Source organism: Dama dama, chromosome 26, assembly GCF_033118175.1.
Source record: "Dama dama isolate Ldn47 chromosome 26, ASM3311817v1, whole genome shotgun sequence".
Classification (NCBI taxonomy): Eukaryota; Metazoa; Chordata; class Mammalia; order Artiodactyla; family Cervidae; genus Dama; species Dama dama.
This window is the reverse complement of record NC_083706.1, coordinates 28029214-28046825: the sequence shown is the minus strand read 5'-3', so window position 1 is coordinate 28046825 and position 17612 is coordinate 28029214. Positions and strand designations below refer to the sequence as shown.

Genomic DNA, 17612 nt, shown 5'->3' with positions numbered 1-17612 from the left:
TTTTCACGTATTCGCTTGCCATTAAACTTGTTCTGTGAACTCTTTTTTTTTTTTGGTGAACTCTTAGTTTTGTATATTTTACCCATTTTTAATTAAGTTGTCTTTTTCTTATTAATTAAAATATGTTTATATTACAGATACTAACCTTTTATTAGCATATACATTGTAAATGTTTTCAATCTTTTCATTTTCTTTATTTATGGTCTCTTTCTACAGAAAAATTTAAAAACTTCATATGATTCTGTTTTAACAGGTTGCAGTCTTGGATTAAAAAAAAAAAAATCAAGCCTAAGTTATGCATATTCTGTTTTCCTTTGGGAAAATTATATGAGCTTAAGACTTAATTCCTCTAAAATTTGTTTCTGTGTGAAGTGTTAAAAAATAGTCGAATTTGTGTTTTCTTTCAGATTTTCATTAGAATTTAAAAGATTGAACAGTTTGTATGCTCTGACTGGTAGCATGTAACGCAGCAGAAAAGGATGATAGTGCTTGAATTAGATTAATACTGTTTTGTAACCTAGCTCTTTCATTTGCTATCTGCATGACCTTAGTAAAATTACTGGATTTCTCTGAGACTTGAATTTTTCTTTGAAATTGTAAAAATATTCTCTGTCTCAAAATATTAAGATGATTTATCTTTAACCCAGCTTGTTCCATGTAGTAGTGTCTTAAAACAATACTAGTTTCCCTTTCCTTTCCTTTACTAATTGTTTGAAAGTTCATTACATTTGTTATTATGGAGTTATTTCTGGATATTGGATAATATTGGATATTACCAAGTTTTCAGGTTATTTAGGAATGACTGCCCCACGATGATGTTTGGAGATGGTTATGACTCACTGTGTATCTTTTTTTTTTTTAATTATAGTTAATTTACAATGTTGCATTGGTTTCAGCTGTACAGCAAAGCAGTTCAGTTTGATATATATATGTATGTGTATATATATAGTCATTTTCAGATTCTTTCTCCTTGTAGATTATTATAAGATATTGAGCATAGTTCCCTGTACTGTACAGTGATGTTCCAGGCAAGAATACTGGAGTGGTTGCCATTTTCTCTTCCAGGGGGTAGAATTCTTATTGCTCCTAATATAATTTAAAATAATTACATATATTAGATTATAAAATTTTGTGGATGCTACTTCAAAGCATATAATCCAGCCTAATATAAAGTTGAAATCTATTCATCAAAAGTTTCTACTTTTTAAGATTGCTGGCTCAGTGATATTTATAGAAAATTGAAAGCTGATCCCAATGAATATTTTTTAGGATAAACATTTTTCTTCTGAATCATAGGAGATGGATACAGCATGATGGATTTGATGAGGCAGGTTATGCTATATGAGGGATATCTTAAAATGAAAAAAATACACTTAACAAATCACAGAGTGGTTGTAATATTGAAGAAGGTGGTTTAGTGGTTTATTCTCTGTAGCCTCGTTGTGCTTTCTCAATGTATATCTAGTAACTAGAATTTGTATGTGTGTTCAGATTCAATGAAATGATTTTCTATTTGAAGTGATTTTTCATTGAAAATTTAATGCTGTTTCTTTGAAAATCTTTTTTTTGTATGTGTTTCTGTATTGAAACACTTATAGAAACTATAATGATTCATGGCAAAAAAATGTATTTACCTAGAAAACCTCAGTTGAAAACAATAACCTAAAATATATTTTTTTAAAACTCTATAGATGTTTTGATTTGAGTGATTTTAAGTTGTAAATTTCTGTCTTAACCATATAAATATGAAAAATAATTTCTTCCTTTTGAAGTTTCTCAAATCTCCATTAACTTATTTTCCTAAATATTTAATGTAGTAAAAGGGGGAAAAGTCACTTATGATTTTCTTACCCAAAGACAAAATGTGTTTTGTCACATCATTTTAGGTTTTCCTATTTTTATTCTTTATGTTAATAAGGTTTGTGCACACAAGTTTACATGCAGTTTTGTATGCTGTGTTTTCCCTGTCTTCATTTTGTATCTACTTGCACACATCTTTAAAAGTGGAGTCAATTTTTAATCCCAGTTTGATTCAGAGAATACTTTAAAAATATTTATTAAAAATAATAAAATTTAAAACAAATTAATGTTACAGTGTTTTCACATCTTTATAGGTCCTGTTTAAATTTGAAATTACTTAACACAATCAGTAAATAAATAAACTTATTTTCTTAAAATGTCCCTGGTAATACCTCTCATGTTTAGTTATAGCCTTTATATGAAACAAACAAACCTTGGTTGTTTTTAATTGAATTTAAGAATATTACTTCCTAGAGAACAGTTTTTCATTACCTAGTATCCCATTTGATGTGGCTAATAGTATTAAAATGTTCAAACATTTTAGAGATTTAATGATATATATATGTGGGGAAGAGATTCTCACTGAACAAGCTATGTAGTTATTTTTAAAAATAGTATGAGGGCCACAGTAAAAGGTCATCTGAACTAATTTCCTGACTTGAGACATCTTCAAACATTTTTAGTTATGAGCCTGAAACCAGTCAACAAAAGGTAGATAAATATAATCTGCAAAGAATGTTAACCAGGGTTGGACAAATTGTGAACCTCACTTCTTCATCTGTAGAACTAGTTTTATGCTAGACGAGTCATTCACAGTAATTTTTTTTTGCCCAGGACACCTGAGATGTACCACTTTGTTGTCAGAATTGGAACCTGTCAGTGACAATGATTGTCAAAGGGGAAGAGGGCAGGGGTGTGCTTGCACCTGCCTTCTTGAAAGCTGCGAATCATTGAGTCAGGGAACCTATTACTTCTTTCCATATATAAGATTATGTAATCTTAGTGAATATTCCAGTGCTTAGTATATATTAGGCCAGTGGACTTGCTCTTGTGGAAAAGAAATTTAAAAATATCCTTCTGGAGCTCAGAGGTTAGTTGGAGAGGTAAGGCACATACTTATACTGACAGACAGATGAGAAATGATATACGCTACATGAAGATTTACAATAAAGGTTTTTTATTTCAAGTCATATCATTTTAGTCTGGAATTATCATTTTCAAGAATTTGGGATTATCGTGTGTGACCTAAATTTGATAGCATTATTCTGTAATGTATGTTTTAGACCCTAAATATTCCATTTCCCACCTAAAATAAGCATAAGCAAGAGGTTAAGAAGATTGTATCCAGATGTTTGTTATTAGAGGCAGCCTAGTGTACCCTTCTAGTTTCCCACTGAAAATTAAAATTCTACTAATTGGAAACTTCTGTGTTAAGCTGAGAATGATTTAACTTCTAGACTTACCAGATTTTGAAATGCAAATATTAATTGAAATCAGAATTACTAATTTAATATGACCAGAAGTATCTGAGTAGATAACTAAAATCAGAAAATCGTAATCTAGACAGAGCATTAAGATTTTATAGAAGTGCTTGACTTAGCAAGTTTTGTATACTTTTTTAACTTCAAAAACAGATATGATTTGGTTACCTTGGGAAATGTACTTCCATGAAGTTCTGAGGACGTGCAATCAGAAACAGGGTGGAAAGGAGAGGGTGCCTGTGAAATACCCTGGAGGAAAAAAACTCATTAATCAGGCATATGATCTTCCAAAATCCACTTAAATTTTCATCTATAAAATGATGGACAACACCAAATGATCTCTAATAATACAACCAGCAAATTTGCATGATTGTATGAACCTCAGTTCATGTAAGGACTGTACAAGGAATGTGGGTGCTTATTTTCTTTCTTTATTAGTGTACATTCATTGGACCTTCACTACCTTCTCACCTTTCATTTTCTGTAAGTTATTTCATCCATTCCCAGGTCTCAAGTTACTTGTGTTTTAATAGTGCTCTCATTCGGCTTTGCAAACTTGATTATTGAGCTTTCTATCCAATCTCTATTTGTCTTGAAAGAAAATATCAGATCCAGTGTGTTCTATATTCATATCTAATTTGGAGTCATAGGGATTAACATCTGTATTTTCATCTAGCTCATCACCATATTTTATTAATGTATTATCTTTCATGCTTGTCCCCTCTTATTTATTTCATGTGCTCTGGTACTCAGTTAGCTATAGTCATAGCACTTGTGATCACCTGCCATATTCTCTTCATTTCTTGGTTTATATTTTCTGTCAGCCTTGCCATTTTACAGGTCCATCACATCTAGAATGAAAGCTGCCTGAAAACAGACTGTTAATCACCTTTGTGTCTCCAGTGCCAAGTACATGTTACAATTTACTTTGGAAAAACTCTAAAGACCTGAGATGGTGTCTAAGCAGTGTTTAAAAAAAACATGAAATAGGCAATCTCTCTATTTAGGAGGCAGCAGTCCCTGAATAGACTGCTCTTAATTTTGCACTTGAATAAGAGACCATCCAAGAGAAGAAAGATCCTGACTAGTAGACTTCTTTTAGTTCTCTGTGATATATTTATTTGGTAATGACATAGCAATCTACTTTTCCTTGCTAGAAAATTTGGCAGCTATTCTTACTCTTACTTTCTTACATACATTTAGGCAGTAAATGTCCCTAATTTTATCTTGTAATAGGTTTTAAATAACCCTTTCTCCATCTCCATCATTCTTAGGGCAGTTAATAGAATTTCTTATGCATGTCAGTACAACACTTTTCTAACTGCTCTTCCTCAGTCTTTCCTCCACAATTCATTTTAATTCACAGTATGGTATGTCTTACCAGTGTTGAAATTCTTTTAGTGGCTCTTAAATTTCAAAATCAAGTTAAATACCTAAATGTTACAAGTGGTCTTAATGAGTTGCCAGTTTTTTTGTCCTTCCCACGCAGTTAATCTCTCATTTCCCAACCATGCTGATGTGCTGTCAGCTGTATGCTTGTGTCAGCTTCTGAGTCCCTGTTCCTTATTTTTCCCTCCAGGATTCACTAGGAATCTTTTGAAGGAAACTTGTCTAATTCTTCTAGTATAGTGGGTTAGGACCTTTCCTATGAACTGTCTCTGTGTCTGCTTTATATTGTAATAATGTTTGTGTGGTATCTCTGTTAGACATAAAGTTTCTTGAGGCTATGTGTGTGTGCATGCTAAGTCACTTCAGTCGTGTCCGACTTTTTGCAACCCTGTGGACCCACTGGAGTGGGCTGCCATGCCCTCCTCCAGGGGATCTTCCCAACCCAAGGATCAAACTCACCTCTCTTACATCTACCTGCGTTAGCAGGCAGGTTCTTGACACTGGTGCCACCTAATGTCTCTGATTTCTCTATTCTAGTACTTAGCAGAGAGAGTCACCCAACATTTCCCTCCTGTCCGTCATGAATTAATACATGATAGTCAGAGATTGATTTGTGTCTATAGATTCAGTGTGGTATGAATCACTGAGTACTTAATATATGCCAGGTATTGCTCTAAGCACTTTACATGTGTTAACTCATTAAATTCTCTTAATCTATTAGGTAGGTTTTAATATTGTTATCACTTTATAGACAAGGAAACTAGGCACAGAGAGAAGTGAAGTGATTCACTTGAGGTCAGTCAGTAAAGTTTCAGGGCCTGGATTCAACCCAGACTGCCTGGCAGCAGGTAGACTAACCTCCATTACTATACTCTAAAGTGAGAGTTGACTGGAGGATTTTGACATGGAATGGTTATTGGGTGTATCATACATATTTAATTCTTTTGCTAATAACTCTTTAGAGCAGTACTCAACTGGAGGTGATGTTGCCCCACAGCAGACATTTGGCTCTGTCTGTAGACGTTTGGGGGATGCTGCTAAGCATCCTGTAATACCCTGCTTCACCTTCAACAAAAAAATATCCTGTCCAAGATGTCAGTAGTTAAGAGTGAGAAATCCTGCTTTAGAAAATGTAAGAGTGTAGGATAGATTTTACCATGATTTTTTTTTCCCAGTAAAAGATTCCATGTTCAAGGACGTCACATTTATAATTCCCTTTAGTTTTCACCTTCATTCCTTTAGGAATTTACTAGGGAATGATTTTGTTTGTTCAGTTCAGCATTCAGCAAACCTGTATAAATGATGTGCATTGTACCAAGTACTTCAGTTGTAGAAATAGAAAAATTCAAAAGATTCAGTCCTTGCTCTCAGGAAGCCTTGGAACCTAACAAGGGGTTACTTAACACGAAAAGACAAAACTCTTTAGAATGTTACTTTCAGCCTTACTAGAGCATTCTGAATATAAAGTAATCATTGGATGATTGATTGGGTGAACTTTGTACCTTTGTTTCCAAACATGAAATAAAAATTCAGAGCATCTCTGAAGAATAGTATAGAAATGAGTTTTTAATGTTTTGAGTGTTTTAATATATATGCTTTTCAGTTAAACATTTTTAATTATAAAAAGTATATGTAGTCATTGTAGCATAGATGTATGTAAATTTTGAGATGAAAAGTCCTTCCTCTTTCCTAATATCAGTCTCTTGAAGTAATCACTTTAAAAGTTCACTTACATTCTTGTAGGCATTTTAATGCCAATAGCATAATGATATAGCATCTTTGCTGTATAATATTGCAATTGCTTTTCCCATTTAATGTATCATGGTTTTCTTTCCGTACATTTAGGTTTACTATTTTTTCTGAAGCAAATTTTTTCTTTGTCTGGATGCGTCATAATTCGTTAACCATTTCCTCATTGAGGTACATCTACAATCTTTTTGCCATTACAGACAGCACCACAGTAAATAATCTTGTTCATATATTGTTGCACAGTAGTGTTAGTATTTCTGTAGGACACATTTCCAGAAATACAGTGTATAGAGGAAACTTCCTTATTTTTATCAAATAACCCTGCCAAAGGCTGTACTCTTGCCAGTGGTGTCAGATAGTGCTCTTTTTCCATTTTCCTTTGCAATGCTGGATGCTAATAAAAAAAGTAGAAATTCTACTTATTCCTCTGCCCCCTTTAACCCTCTGCCCCCCCTTCTTTTACCATCTCCTCTTTTCAGTCCTCCTCTCCCTTCTGCTTGTCCCTCCCTGCTCCTCCATTTCCTCTGCCACACCTTTCTTTGAGTAGTGTATTTTGAACTGGTCTGTTTATTGGTTTGTAGGAGCTCTTTATGTATATTAATCCCTTCTGTGTATTTCCCCACATACACTATGTTTGCTTGTGGTATCTTTAATTGGAAACATTTAAAAATTTTTATGTAAAATTTGTCAGTCTTCCTTACCTGAAAATTAAATATATTTTTATGTTTTCTTTATGTTCATATCTTTAGTCATTAAGGAATTTATATATGATACACTGTAAACCTATGATAGGGTCTTTTCCCCAAATGGATAGCCAGTATTCCCAATACAATATTGAATATGACCCATTCTTTCCCTGCTGGTTTGAGACATTTCTTTGCACATGTTGAATTCCTACTTTTTTAGAAGACTGTGTATAACCTGTATTTTTGTTGTTGAGTCACTTAAATCATGTCCGACTTGGGACCCCATGGACTATAGTCCACCAGTCTCCACTATCCATGGGATTTTTCCAGGCAAAAATGCTGGAGCGTGTTTCCATTTCCTTCTTCAGGGGATCTTACTGACCCAGGATCGAACCCGTGTCTCCTGCATTGGCAGCCGGATTCTTCACTGCTGAGCCATGAGGGAAGCCCATTGTAACCTATATATTCATATGTATTTTTTCATACATTTAATTCTTATTTTTATGTATCTCAAACATAAATATATTCCTATTGGTTCATTTGCAGATGCTCTATTCTAATTCGTCAGGCTGTTTTTGTGCCATTACCACATTTAAATTATTTCAGCTTTATGATTGATATCTGGTAGTTCCAGTCAACTATCATTATCCTTAAGTTTAAAAATTTTATTGGTCATTCTCTCACATTACTCTTTCAGGTGAACATTAGCTTAGCATGTTTTCCCCCACAGTAGTCCCATTGGATTTTGTAATACCATCTCATTTTTTTTAATGTACCCTTTAGACTTACTTGTATATGCCATGTGCTACATCACTTCAGTCGTGTCTGACTCTTTGCAGTCCTATGGACTGTAGCCATTCAGGCTCCTCTGTCCATGGGATTCTCGAGGCAAGAATACTGGAGTCAGTTGCCATGCAATCCTCCAGGGGATCGTCCTGACCCAGGGATCGAACCCAGGTCTCTTATGTCTCCTGCATTGGCAGGTGGGTTCTTTACCAATGGCACCACCTGGAAAGACACTTAAGCAAATTTAAAAAACACACTAGGTTCAAGCCAAGTTGAGATATAAATTTTGTGTTCCTGTTTATGACTAGGTATATATTTATTCCAGCGATTTTTGATCCTGTAATTGGCTAAAATCACTTAAAAAAATAAGAGAGGTTAATGGGTACAGCAGTATCCAGTGAAGCTAAAGATACTTGACAGTAAATATGTATTGACCACGAATTCTGGCAAGGATGTTCTATGAACAATGATGAGATAATTCCAAAGAATAAGATCTGACAATTTTTTTTTTTTTAGTTGACAGTATTTTAAAATAGTTGGTGTGCTTTTTTACAAATACAATATTTATTATAAAATTGTTGTCAGGTAGAGGGTTTAGGTAGTGATATCCTTATTTTGCCCATGGGATAAACTCAGTCTTTGGAGTATTTGATGACTCAGTCTAGGCTCAAGTTCATGAATTTTCTGGTGGCAGAGACTTAGATTTCTAGACATACTAGAATTGATTACTGCAAGGTGGAAGATACCTATAGAGTTTAAAGCATCCTAGGAATGAAGAAGTGGATGCCTTATTAACGGCTAGGGAAAAGTTAAGGAATTATAAACAGAAGAGAGATGGCAGCATATTTTATGGAGAAATCATTATTACATATAAGTTTTTATGGTTTTTGTTTTACCTCCTCTTAATTTAGCTTTTCCCATTTTAAACAGTAATTATCCTCCCTAACTTAGTATACTTAATATTATTTGTTTTACTCTACTTATTGAATGAGAAAATAGCCCTTGAAAATACATCTATGAAAGATTATTTTTTTAAAGAATGCTTTCCTTCAAAGCTTCAGTGTTACATAGTCTTTAAAAATGTCTTTTGTAGCTGCCCATTCTTTTTCAGAACTTTTGCCCCATTAACACTTAAAAATGACTTTTCTCATGTTGTTTTCCAGGTTCAGGTCAAATCTCATTTCATTTGTTAAAAGTTGTTCCTAAGTACTCAGATGCATACTTAGAATTCTGTTGCTTACTGCTTCTACAACTTAATCGCCACAGCTTTTATAATTGTCTCAGAATAGTGTATAAGCTCTTTAATCACCATGTGATGCATATCTTTTTTTTAAAAAAAATCTAGCTGTGTCACTGCCCAAGGTTGTATAATCCTGACAAAGCAACTGTTTTGAACCTTAGTTTCTCTAAAGTAGGAATAATTATACTCACTTTGTGTGGTTGTTGTGAAGGTAAAAGAGCATATGCAACCCCTGGCAGAAGAGCCTACCTGAGTACCCATAGCAAGAGTCAGACTGGCTTCTGGAGCCCAGGTCTCTAAGCATTAGGAGGTGGCTGGTAGTAAGTGCAATAGGTAGGTAGAAAGTAAACTGAGGTTATTGCCTGAAGAAGAGAACTAAGATAACTTGCAGAAGCAACAGGGATGAACTCATGGTTTGACATTTTAAACCCTCAAGGCTTTATCATTCAACTCTTTCTTGAATGCTAGTTGTGAGCAGAGCCCTGTGTCTGTGCTGGGCTCTGTGTGGACAGGTGTATGAGGCAGTTCCTGCCCTCAGAGAGCTGTAGTATTCTAGTACTGATTGTGTTTTAAAGACCAAAGGAATGAATCAGAAGAGGGTAATCTTGTGGATATGTAAATGGCAAGTTTCATTAAGTTTAGCAAGTCTGTTACAGTTGTGGAGAGCTAGGGAGATTTAGCTTTGAATCCTTTAGGAAGGCGTATACATTGAATATACGTCTTCAGGATGAGAGACCTGGGTAATTGCATGTTCAAGAGACAGATCTAAATGGTTTCTGCTACTTAGATTTTAGCCCCCAGGAAGGAAGTGGAAGCAGTTCTGGAGGAAGCAGCCCAGCAAGGGGTAACCACTAGGAACTAGGTAACCACTAGCAAAGAAGGCTTTGCTTTAGAGATAGAGGTGAACTGGACAAGTAGGCGGGCTGATTCAGTACAGACCCTGCGACTAAGGTGGTCACTTCTTTGTTCCTTGTTTTTGTTTGGGAGACTTTTTTTTTTTTTGGTTTATGTAACAAGCTGGTTGGACTTGATTAACTGGATAGCTGTTATTTTCATTGAAAAGAAGAATCTAAAAGGTGGTCAGTTCTTCATCCTGCTAGAGACCAAACACTAATCACTAATATATGACTCTTCAGAATATTTCTTTTTGTGAGCATGATTTGGTGGGTGGGTTTTACATGACTTGGGGGAGGACTTTGATAATTTTTCTTTGGAGTGGTACATTTTTCTTTACCTTCTAAGGGGCTGTTTGATTTAAGGGATATCTTAATGGTTTGGGAATGATAGACGCATTCACAGAACTTCTAGAAACCTTTTAATTTACTTCATTGTGTAGATGGGAAAACTGAAGCTAGTGAAATTAAACAAACTTTAAGCTGTAAGGTAGACAACACTTAATTCGTGGTAGAGCAGTACGGAGTCCAAGCTCCTTTTTTCCATCCAGGACTCATTCCATACTGCCATTACTTTGAGACTTCTTGAAAATGTAATGCTCAACTTCTTGAGGTTGTTATACAGAAAATGAATTTCTAGTTGGTTGGAGGAAGATGAGGGAATACAGTAAACATTTTACATTTTTATGTGATGGATATATGTATCTCTTATTGATCCATGACTGGTTATTTTAGTTATTAGTTCATTTCTGACCTGTGTCAGTAGATTTTACCTGTCATCAGTTTGATCCTAGTTATGAAGGGAGCTGTGTAATGTGGTTGGATAAATGGAACCACATCACACTGCTATTAATAACAGCTTAATAGAAAATGTATTGAGCATATGCTTTTGTTGACTATGGATAACATCAAATTGAATTAGTGTATTTCCAAAATAGGCTGAAGCAAGGTTCTCTCTCAAGGGGAGAGTTCTAGGGTTGGAATTACTGAACCTGCTGAAATAGCATGCAGAATTTTGTGTGCTGTGTATTTTTCTGTCAAAAGTGTCCCATTATTCTCAATAGCTTTTTCAAAGGGGTATCTGACCGAAATAAGAAGATTTATGAACCATTGCTTTAATGGTTGATATTCAGATTCTTTTTTTTTTTTTTTTTCTAAATAAGGCTTTCATTTGTATAACCAAATTTTTGAAATACTGCATCTTTGGTTTGAGGTGTGATATCCTGTAGATAGAAATCACCAGAAATGAAAAAGATTTACTGCATCCCCAGAAACAGCCCTGGTGGCTCAGATGGTAAAGAATCTATGTGCAATGCAGGAGACCTGGGTTCGATCCCTGGGTTTGGAAGATTCCCCCGGAGGAAGGCATGGCAACCCACTCAAGTATTCTTACCTGGAGAATCCCCATGGATAGAAGAGTCTGGCGGGCTACAGTCCATGGGGTCACAAAGAGTTGGACACAACTGAGTGACTAAGCACAGCCAGAAATAGTATGAATTCATATTGTGACTTTTCTTTATGCTTAAAGACCTTTTATTTCATTTTATGACCCAACTAATTTTTATGAAACTCACCATTAAAGTATTTCAATGTACTAAATGTATAAATGAGCCAAGGGGTTTTTTACACACAAAATAGAAGGTATTAAAATTAGTTTTAATTATCTTAAGTTTTATATTCACTATATTCCCTAAAGTATACCTTAATAAGTATTTTATAATGGGGGGGGGGGGGGAATAAAAGGCAGGAGAAGTGGGAATTAACCTTGTATTACTTGGATTGAGACATTTTTATGCTGAGCCTTTCCCTCTATTTTGACAGAGTCCAAAACCTGCCATGCGTCTGTATCAGTCAGGGTGTTCTCCCCACCTACACACACCACTCCCTCATCCACCCTCCTCCCCATCATCATCATCCTCATCATGTTCTCAGTCTCCTCCCTTTTCATTCACTCACCCCTTCCTATGTTTGCTAGAATTTTGAAACTGCTTTTATCATGGAAATCAAACCCCTTCAGAATTCTCAACCTGTTTTCTTAGTGTTTTTTCCACTTCCTTGCTTAGTTCGTGTATATCCTCTCAAACTCCAAGGTCTAGAAAGTCAACTTTATTTTCTTTTCTGCCATTTCCAACCATATCCCTTCGCTCTCTTTTCCCACTTTAATCTTGGCTCCTTTGAAGCCTCTGTCTTTTCCCTAACCAGCCTTTAGTTCATCTTCACTGCTGTCCTTTCCTGAACAACCTCACAATCACTGTTCCTTGAGCACTGTTCCTTGAGACTTTGGCAGCTGACTTACAGTTTTCTTCTGTGCTGTGAGCTCTTCATGATCATAGCTTGTGCATTCATGTGGGAAAACAAGTCCAGTGCTCTGAACTTGGCAATTCCTTGACCAGCTCATTTCCAGTGACCTTCACCTTTCATCAGCAGTTCACTGATGAATTCCCTCCCTTCAACTTCCTCTCCCCTCAAATCATGAAATCACTTGTCCCATTCTGACTACAACCACTTCATTGTATTCCTTACGTCATGGACTTTTCTTGACCTTTGGACCCCAACTTTCAGTGCATCAGCACTCTTCCTTTATCATTTGTTTAATCCAGCTTAGAGTTCGTGGTTTATAATTTCAATAACTCCCCTTTTTTGTTGCCGTTACCTTCAACCACCTTTATTTCTTTGCCTGTTTTTTGTATCTGTTGAGTAGAAACCTACCTCTGAATGATGCAGTCAGTATCTTCTCTGTACCTGTTCCTGAATGACTGAACATTGCTAGAAAAAGTCATATGGACAGGCAGATTGATTCCATTGCACGTTCATTATTGCAAATCTTAAATGGGCAAATCTCAATCTTAAATACTGTAAATGTCAGTACTGTCCAACAGTTCCCCTATTTTGGTGTGTGTTCAACTCATTTCTTGTGCAAAAATTATTGAAAGCCTCATTTGCTTCACCAGTCTTTTAACTTTTTTCAGTCACCCTCAGTTTCACCAGTTAACTGGTTGCTATGTTATGGAGAAAATAGGAACTAGCTATTAGGAGTTTTCATCTTCTAGCTTCTCAACATGAAGGCAATGGCAACCCACTCCATTGGGTATTCTTGCCTGGAAAATCCCATGGGCAGAGGAGCCTGGTGGGCTGCAGTCCATGGGGTCGTGAAGAGTCGGACACGACTGAGCGACTTCACTTTCACTTTTCACTTTCATGCACTGGAGAAGGGAATGGCAGCCCACTCCAGTGTTCTTGCCTGGAGAATCCTAGGGACGGCGGAGCCTGGTGGGCTGCCGTCTAAGGGGTCGCACAGAGTCGGACACGACTGAAACGACTTAGCAGCAGCAGCAATAGCAGCTTCTCAACATACCAGTCTGGTTTCTATTGTAGTAAAAGTGCCTTTCTCCTATTTTAGTTCAGTTTCTACCTGTGCTTTATGGCCCATCCCTTTCTGCATTGTCAGAAATTCTAAAACACCTGACATGATCTTGTTTCTTCCTGATACTTTGAACCAGGCCTTCTCAATTTTACTTTCTTCACCAGATGATCCCATATAACATTTTTGCTACCATTCTACCACGTTCCCCCCATTTCCAGTCAGATTTTTTTCAAAGAGTCATTGGTCTGTATATCTACACAATTGCTTATCTAAGCCCTTGGGACCAGATTTGACTCAGAAATCAGAAGTTTTTGGATTTCAGAAAGCATTAACACCTGTAGTGTGATATCCCTGATGGGATTTGGGGCAGCACCCTATGATCATCACATTGTTATTTCTGCACTGGAATGTGTGGCTTTTCACTTGAAGTGAAGTAAGGGCTGCAAAAAGCTTCACTTCAGTCCAGGTCAGGTTTTACTTCCAAATGAGGTTAAAAAAACCTTGATTTTTTTTTTAGAGCTTTTGGACTTTGGAATCATGCGTAAGAGATAGTGGACATGCACTTGCAGCTACTTCTGTTTTCTCAACTTCATTTTCTTTTTAACCCGTTCTAACATTTCCTCCCCTCATGTCTCTCAAGTGATTCTTGCTAACTCTACTAATGACCTTTATCTAAAGGGCTCGCATCACTGGTGAATGATTTTGTTCGTCTCACTTGCTTGAACAGCAGCCTCAGACTCTGGTGATGCTAAATCCCCTTAGCTTTGGGCACCATTCACCCCCAGCCTTCCTCTCTCACCTTTTTGCAGGCCTTGTCCTCTTTCTTACTGTCCTCTGTCTTAATGATTAAAGGTTGCGTTTCTTCCAAGGCTTTGTCCTCAGACCACTTGTTTTCTTCCTCAGTGTTCTCTGCCGTGATCTCACTTATGTCAGTGCCTTCAGCAACTGATTATGTGCCGATGAGTCACAAATAAATACTCCAGCCCAGACTTCTTCTTTGAGAGTGACCATTTATTTTATCTTTTCCTCTAGTTCCCTTCCCCCTCATGTTCTTACATCATTTTCTGGGCTTCCAGTTGTGTTAGAACGAACATTGGGTTCTTTGCTGTGACTTAAAGGTCCTACATTGCCCGACCATCGCCTCCTCCTTCAGCTTCATTTAACTCTGCTCCCTCTCTCCTCCACTTTCACTCTCTCTGTTTGAAATGCTCTTCTCTGCAGTTTATTCCTATTCATTTGTTTTGCATCTTAACTCTTGTTTTCATGTCCCTTGTCACCAAATTATATATGGATTATAACACTAGTGACAGTTTTAATTTTACTTACATTTTTGTGATCAGTTAGTACCTATTCTCCACTAGACTTTCTCAGTACAAGGATTATGGCTGTTCTTGTTCAACATTTTATTTCCAGCATAATGCTTGGCATACAGTAGGCAGATAACAAATGTTTTGAATGAATTATATACATTAATTTGCCTTTTCTAATTTTTAAACATAATTTCTGTATATACACTTACCAGTGCAGCAGTGCAGTTTCCATAGTTTTATGTGGACAAAATCCTGATGGTACTCTTACTGAAAATAATAAAAGTTCATTCTAAAGAATTCCATGAATTAAATATATATGTGTGTGTGTGTGTGTGTATTTTTTAAAGGTTCAAATGCATAAAAGTCTTACTTTGACCTAGCTCATAATTTTATCTTCCTTCATGTTCTTCATTTTTCAACTTTGACCTCTTTGTCCGTATTCTATATAGATATCAAGTATCTATACTTGTGTGCTGCAGTCCATGGGGTCGCAAAGAGTGGGACACAACTGAGTGACTGAACAACAAATGAAGTATCTTACTAAGTCTAGTATTATGTCCACGTAAAATATATGCAGTGTCTAGTACAATTCAGCAGACTCTCAACTTGCTCATCAGTTTGTAGGTATCATGATTAAAAATAGTTTAACCATCTGCTAACTGACTGAACAATTTTAGTGTTGTGAAAGGGCGTGGTAGGAGAGAGAGAGAGAGGGTCTAGGTATAATGTCAGAACGAGGCTCAGTGCAGAAAGCACCTTGTGACCTCTTAATATTGAAACTTCAGAGTCAGTTCAGAATTAGGAAGAGATTTGGTGGTTGGTGGAGGGTTAAGCATAGAAGAGTCCTGACAGGAGGGGATTTCCCAGAACAGGGTGACAGAAGAATTTCTTTCAGCATTTTAATATTTCACTGAGTTTTTTTAGAGAAAAAAACATGTTTAAAGATGTGGTTCTGTGAAAATTGTCATAATATGTATTTAAAATATAATGTTTCTAGGAATCAACTTGAATTAATGTGCTTTTTATATTTTACTCTTTAATTAGGAAAATCAATAGATTCCCAGTCATCTCAAAGTGAATCTGAAATTGTGCCAAAAGTTACTAAGATGACTGTATCTGGAAAGAAGCAAACTATGGGATTTGAAGTGCCCAGGTAAGGTTTTTAACTCTTCCTCCTTTTTTTTGAAATTAGTGTTGTCTCCTTGTTAGACTGTAAGAATCTATTTCAATTTTTCATAATATAATCATTGAAGTACAATAGGTCCTCAGTATGGCATAATGCAAAGAAAAGGGGATGAGAAATTAGGCTTGATTCTAAACTTACATGTGTGTTAATCTACCTCATTGTCAATTTCCTCATACAAATAAAGTATAGCTTCTCTACTGTCAAAAGCCTATGATTTTGTGAAATCAAGCACTGCGAGGTAGGGCATCCTTATGCCACTAGATGGCATAAACAAGCAGTGTTTGCGAATTAAATGTAGCTGGTGAATCATGCAATCATTAATTAAATATTTTGCTATTACCTTTAAACTCTTTTAGACTTTGATATTGAATAAAATGGATCAGTATAACAAAGACAAAATATAAAATAAAGCATACCTAGACTCACAGATATCTAATGAGAAATGATAATAAGTCATACTTAGCTATTACTCATTTATTCTTTCTTTTCACAATCTTTAGAATTCTCTCAAGAGTTTCTATAGATGAGGCAAGTGGGTTGCTTGAGACATAACAGCAGAGTCGTAACTTTAATTATATATGTTTTGTCTACCAGTTAGACAAGAAACACTTATCAGATATGAACAATATATATTTTTTTCAATTTCAGGAAATACAACCTCAGCAGCCATTTTTTTCTCCTTTACAGTATTTCTTAATGTAAATTAATAGAAATATCCATGAGTGTCTGTTGGGACAGATGTGAATGATTATTTCGTTCATTTTATTTATTTTTATTTTTAATTTTATAGAAGCCAGATTTATTCATTCGATCTCAAATTTAGTGAGGGAAAGAACTCTATATCTAGGACATAGTAGGCATTCAGTATATGTTAGTTGAATGAATGGATGAATGAAAAAGTTAATTTTTAGTTTGAGTAACTTTAGCCCATTAAAATAATTTTGCATCCTGATTCAGTAACAAAAAGCTTAGTGTATGTCTTTTCTCTCTGAATTAGGCTTGGGTTGTTGGAATCATAAGTACCTTTTTATTCTCAAGTCTTGAGTACCATTTAATCCTATTATGGAATTATTTCCATTGAGCAAGGAAAAAATAAATAAAATATGCAGTTCCTTGTTCTAAGGATTTTAAAATCTTATGCAAAAGGTTTTAGAGGCTTAGAAAGCAACATGCAAATGAGCCTAGTACAAAGAAAAGAGAATGAGAAAATGGGCTTGATTCTAGACTTGTCTATGTATATTTGTTTATATATTACAGCCCATGGGGTACTATATATCAGAAGTAAATACGTAGTTATGTTTGTAAGTATTTATAACAGTAATACTCAATAATTAGTTAAAATTATTATTAATTGAAATTATTAATATAGTAATTAATGATCAAGAAAAAATGCTCAATTCAAGTAGTAATTCTTAGAATACTACCTTTATGCTTTACAAGTATAATGCAAGCTTTTCAGAATTTATAAGACTATATGCTTCATGAGGACAGGGACCATTAATATTAATCACTATTTTCTTTTCATAGAATAGTTGTTTAAGTATTTACTGATCAGAATCCTTGGGGAAATACATTAAAAAAAAAAAAAAACCTGGAAATAGTAAAAAGCAGACCTGTGAGCTAGTATTTTGATGTGGCTCTGTAGGAGAAGTCATCAGAATGTGAAAGGTCTACAGGTACAGATGGAAAATACTTAGAAATGCATAAATATTGCTCGAGGACCAAGCT

The 17612-nt window shown here is 35.5% G+C and overlaps 1 protein-coding gene across 2 annotated transcripts in view; it reads left to right on the top strand.

The window, feature by feature from the left end:
* HBS1L (HBS1 like translational GTPase) overlaps window positions 1-17612 on the top strand; it is an 81222-nt gene that overhangs the window by 35409 nt on the left and 28201 nt on the right. For both annotated transcript variants that reach the window (XM_061130200.1, XM_061130202.1), the window contains one exon: window positions 15743-15851. In XM_061130200.1, coding sequence (XP_060986183.1) covers window positions 15743-15851 — 109 coding nt within the window. The remainder of the gene's footprint in view (window positions 1-15742; window positions 15852-17612) is intronic.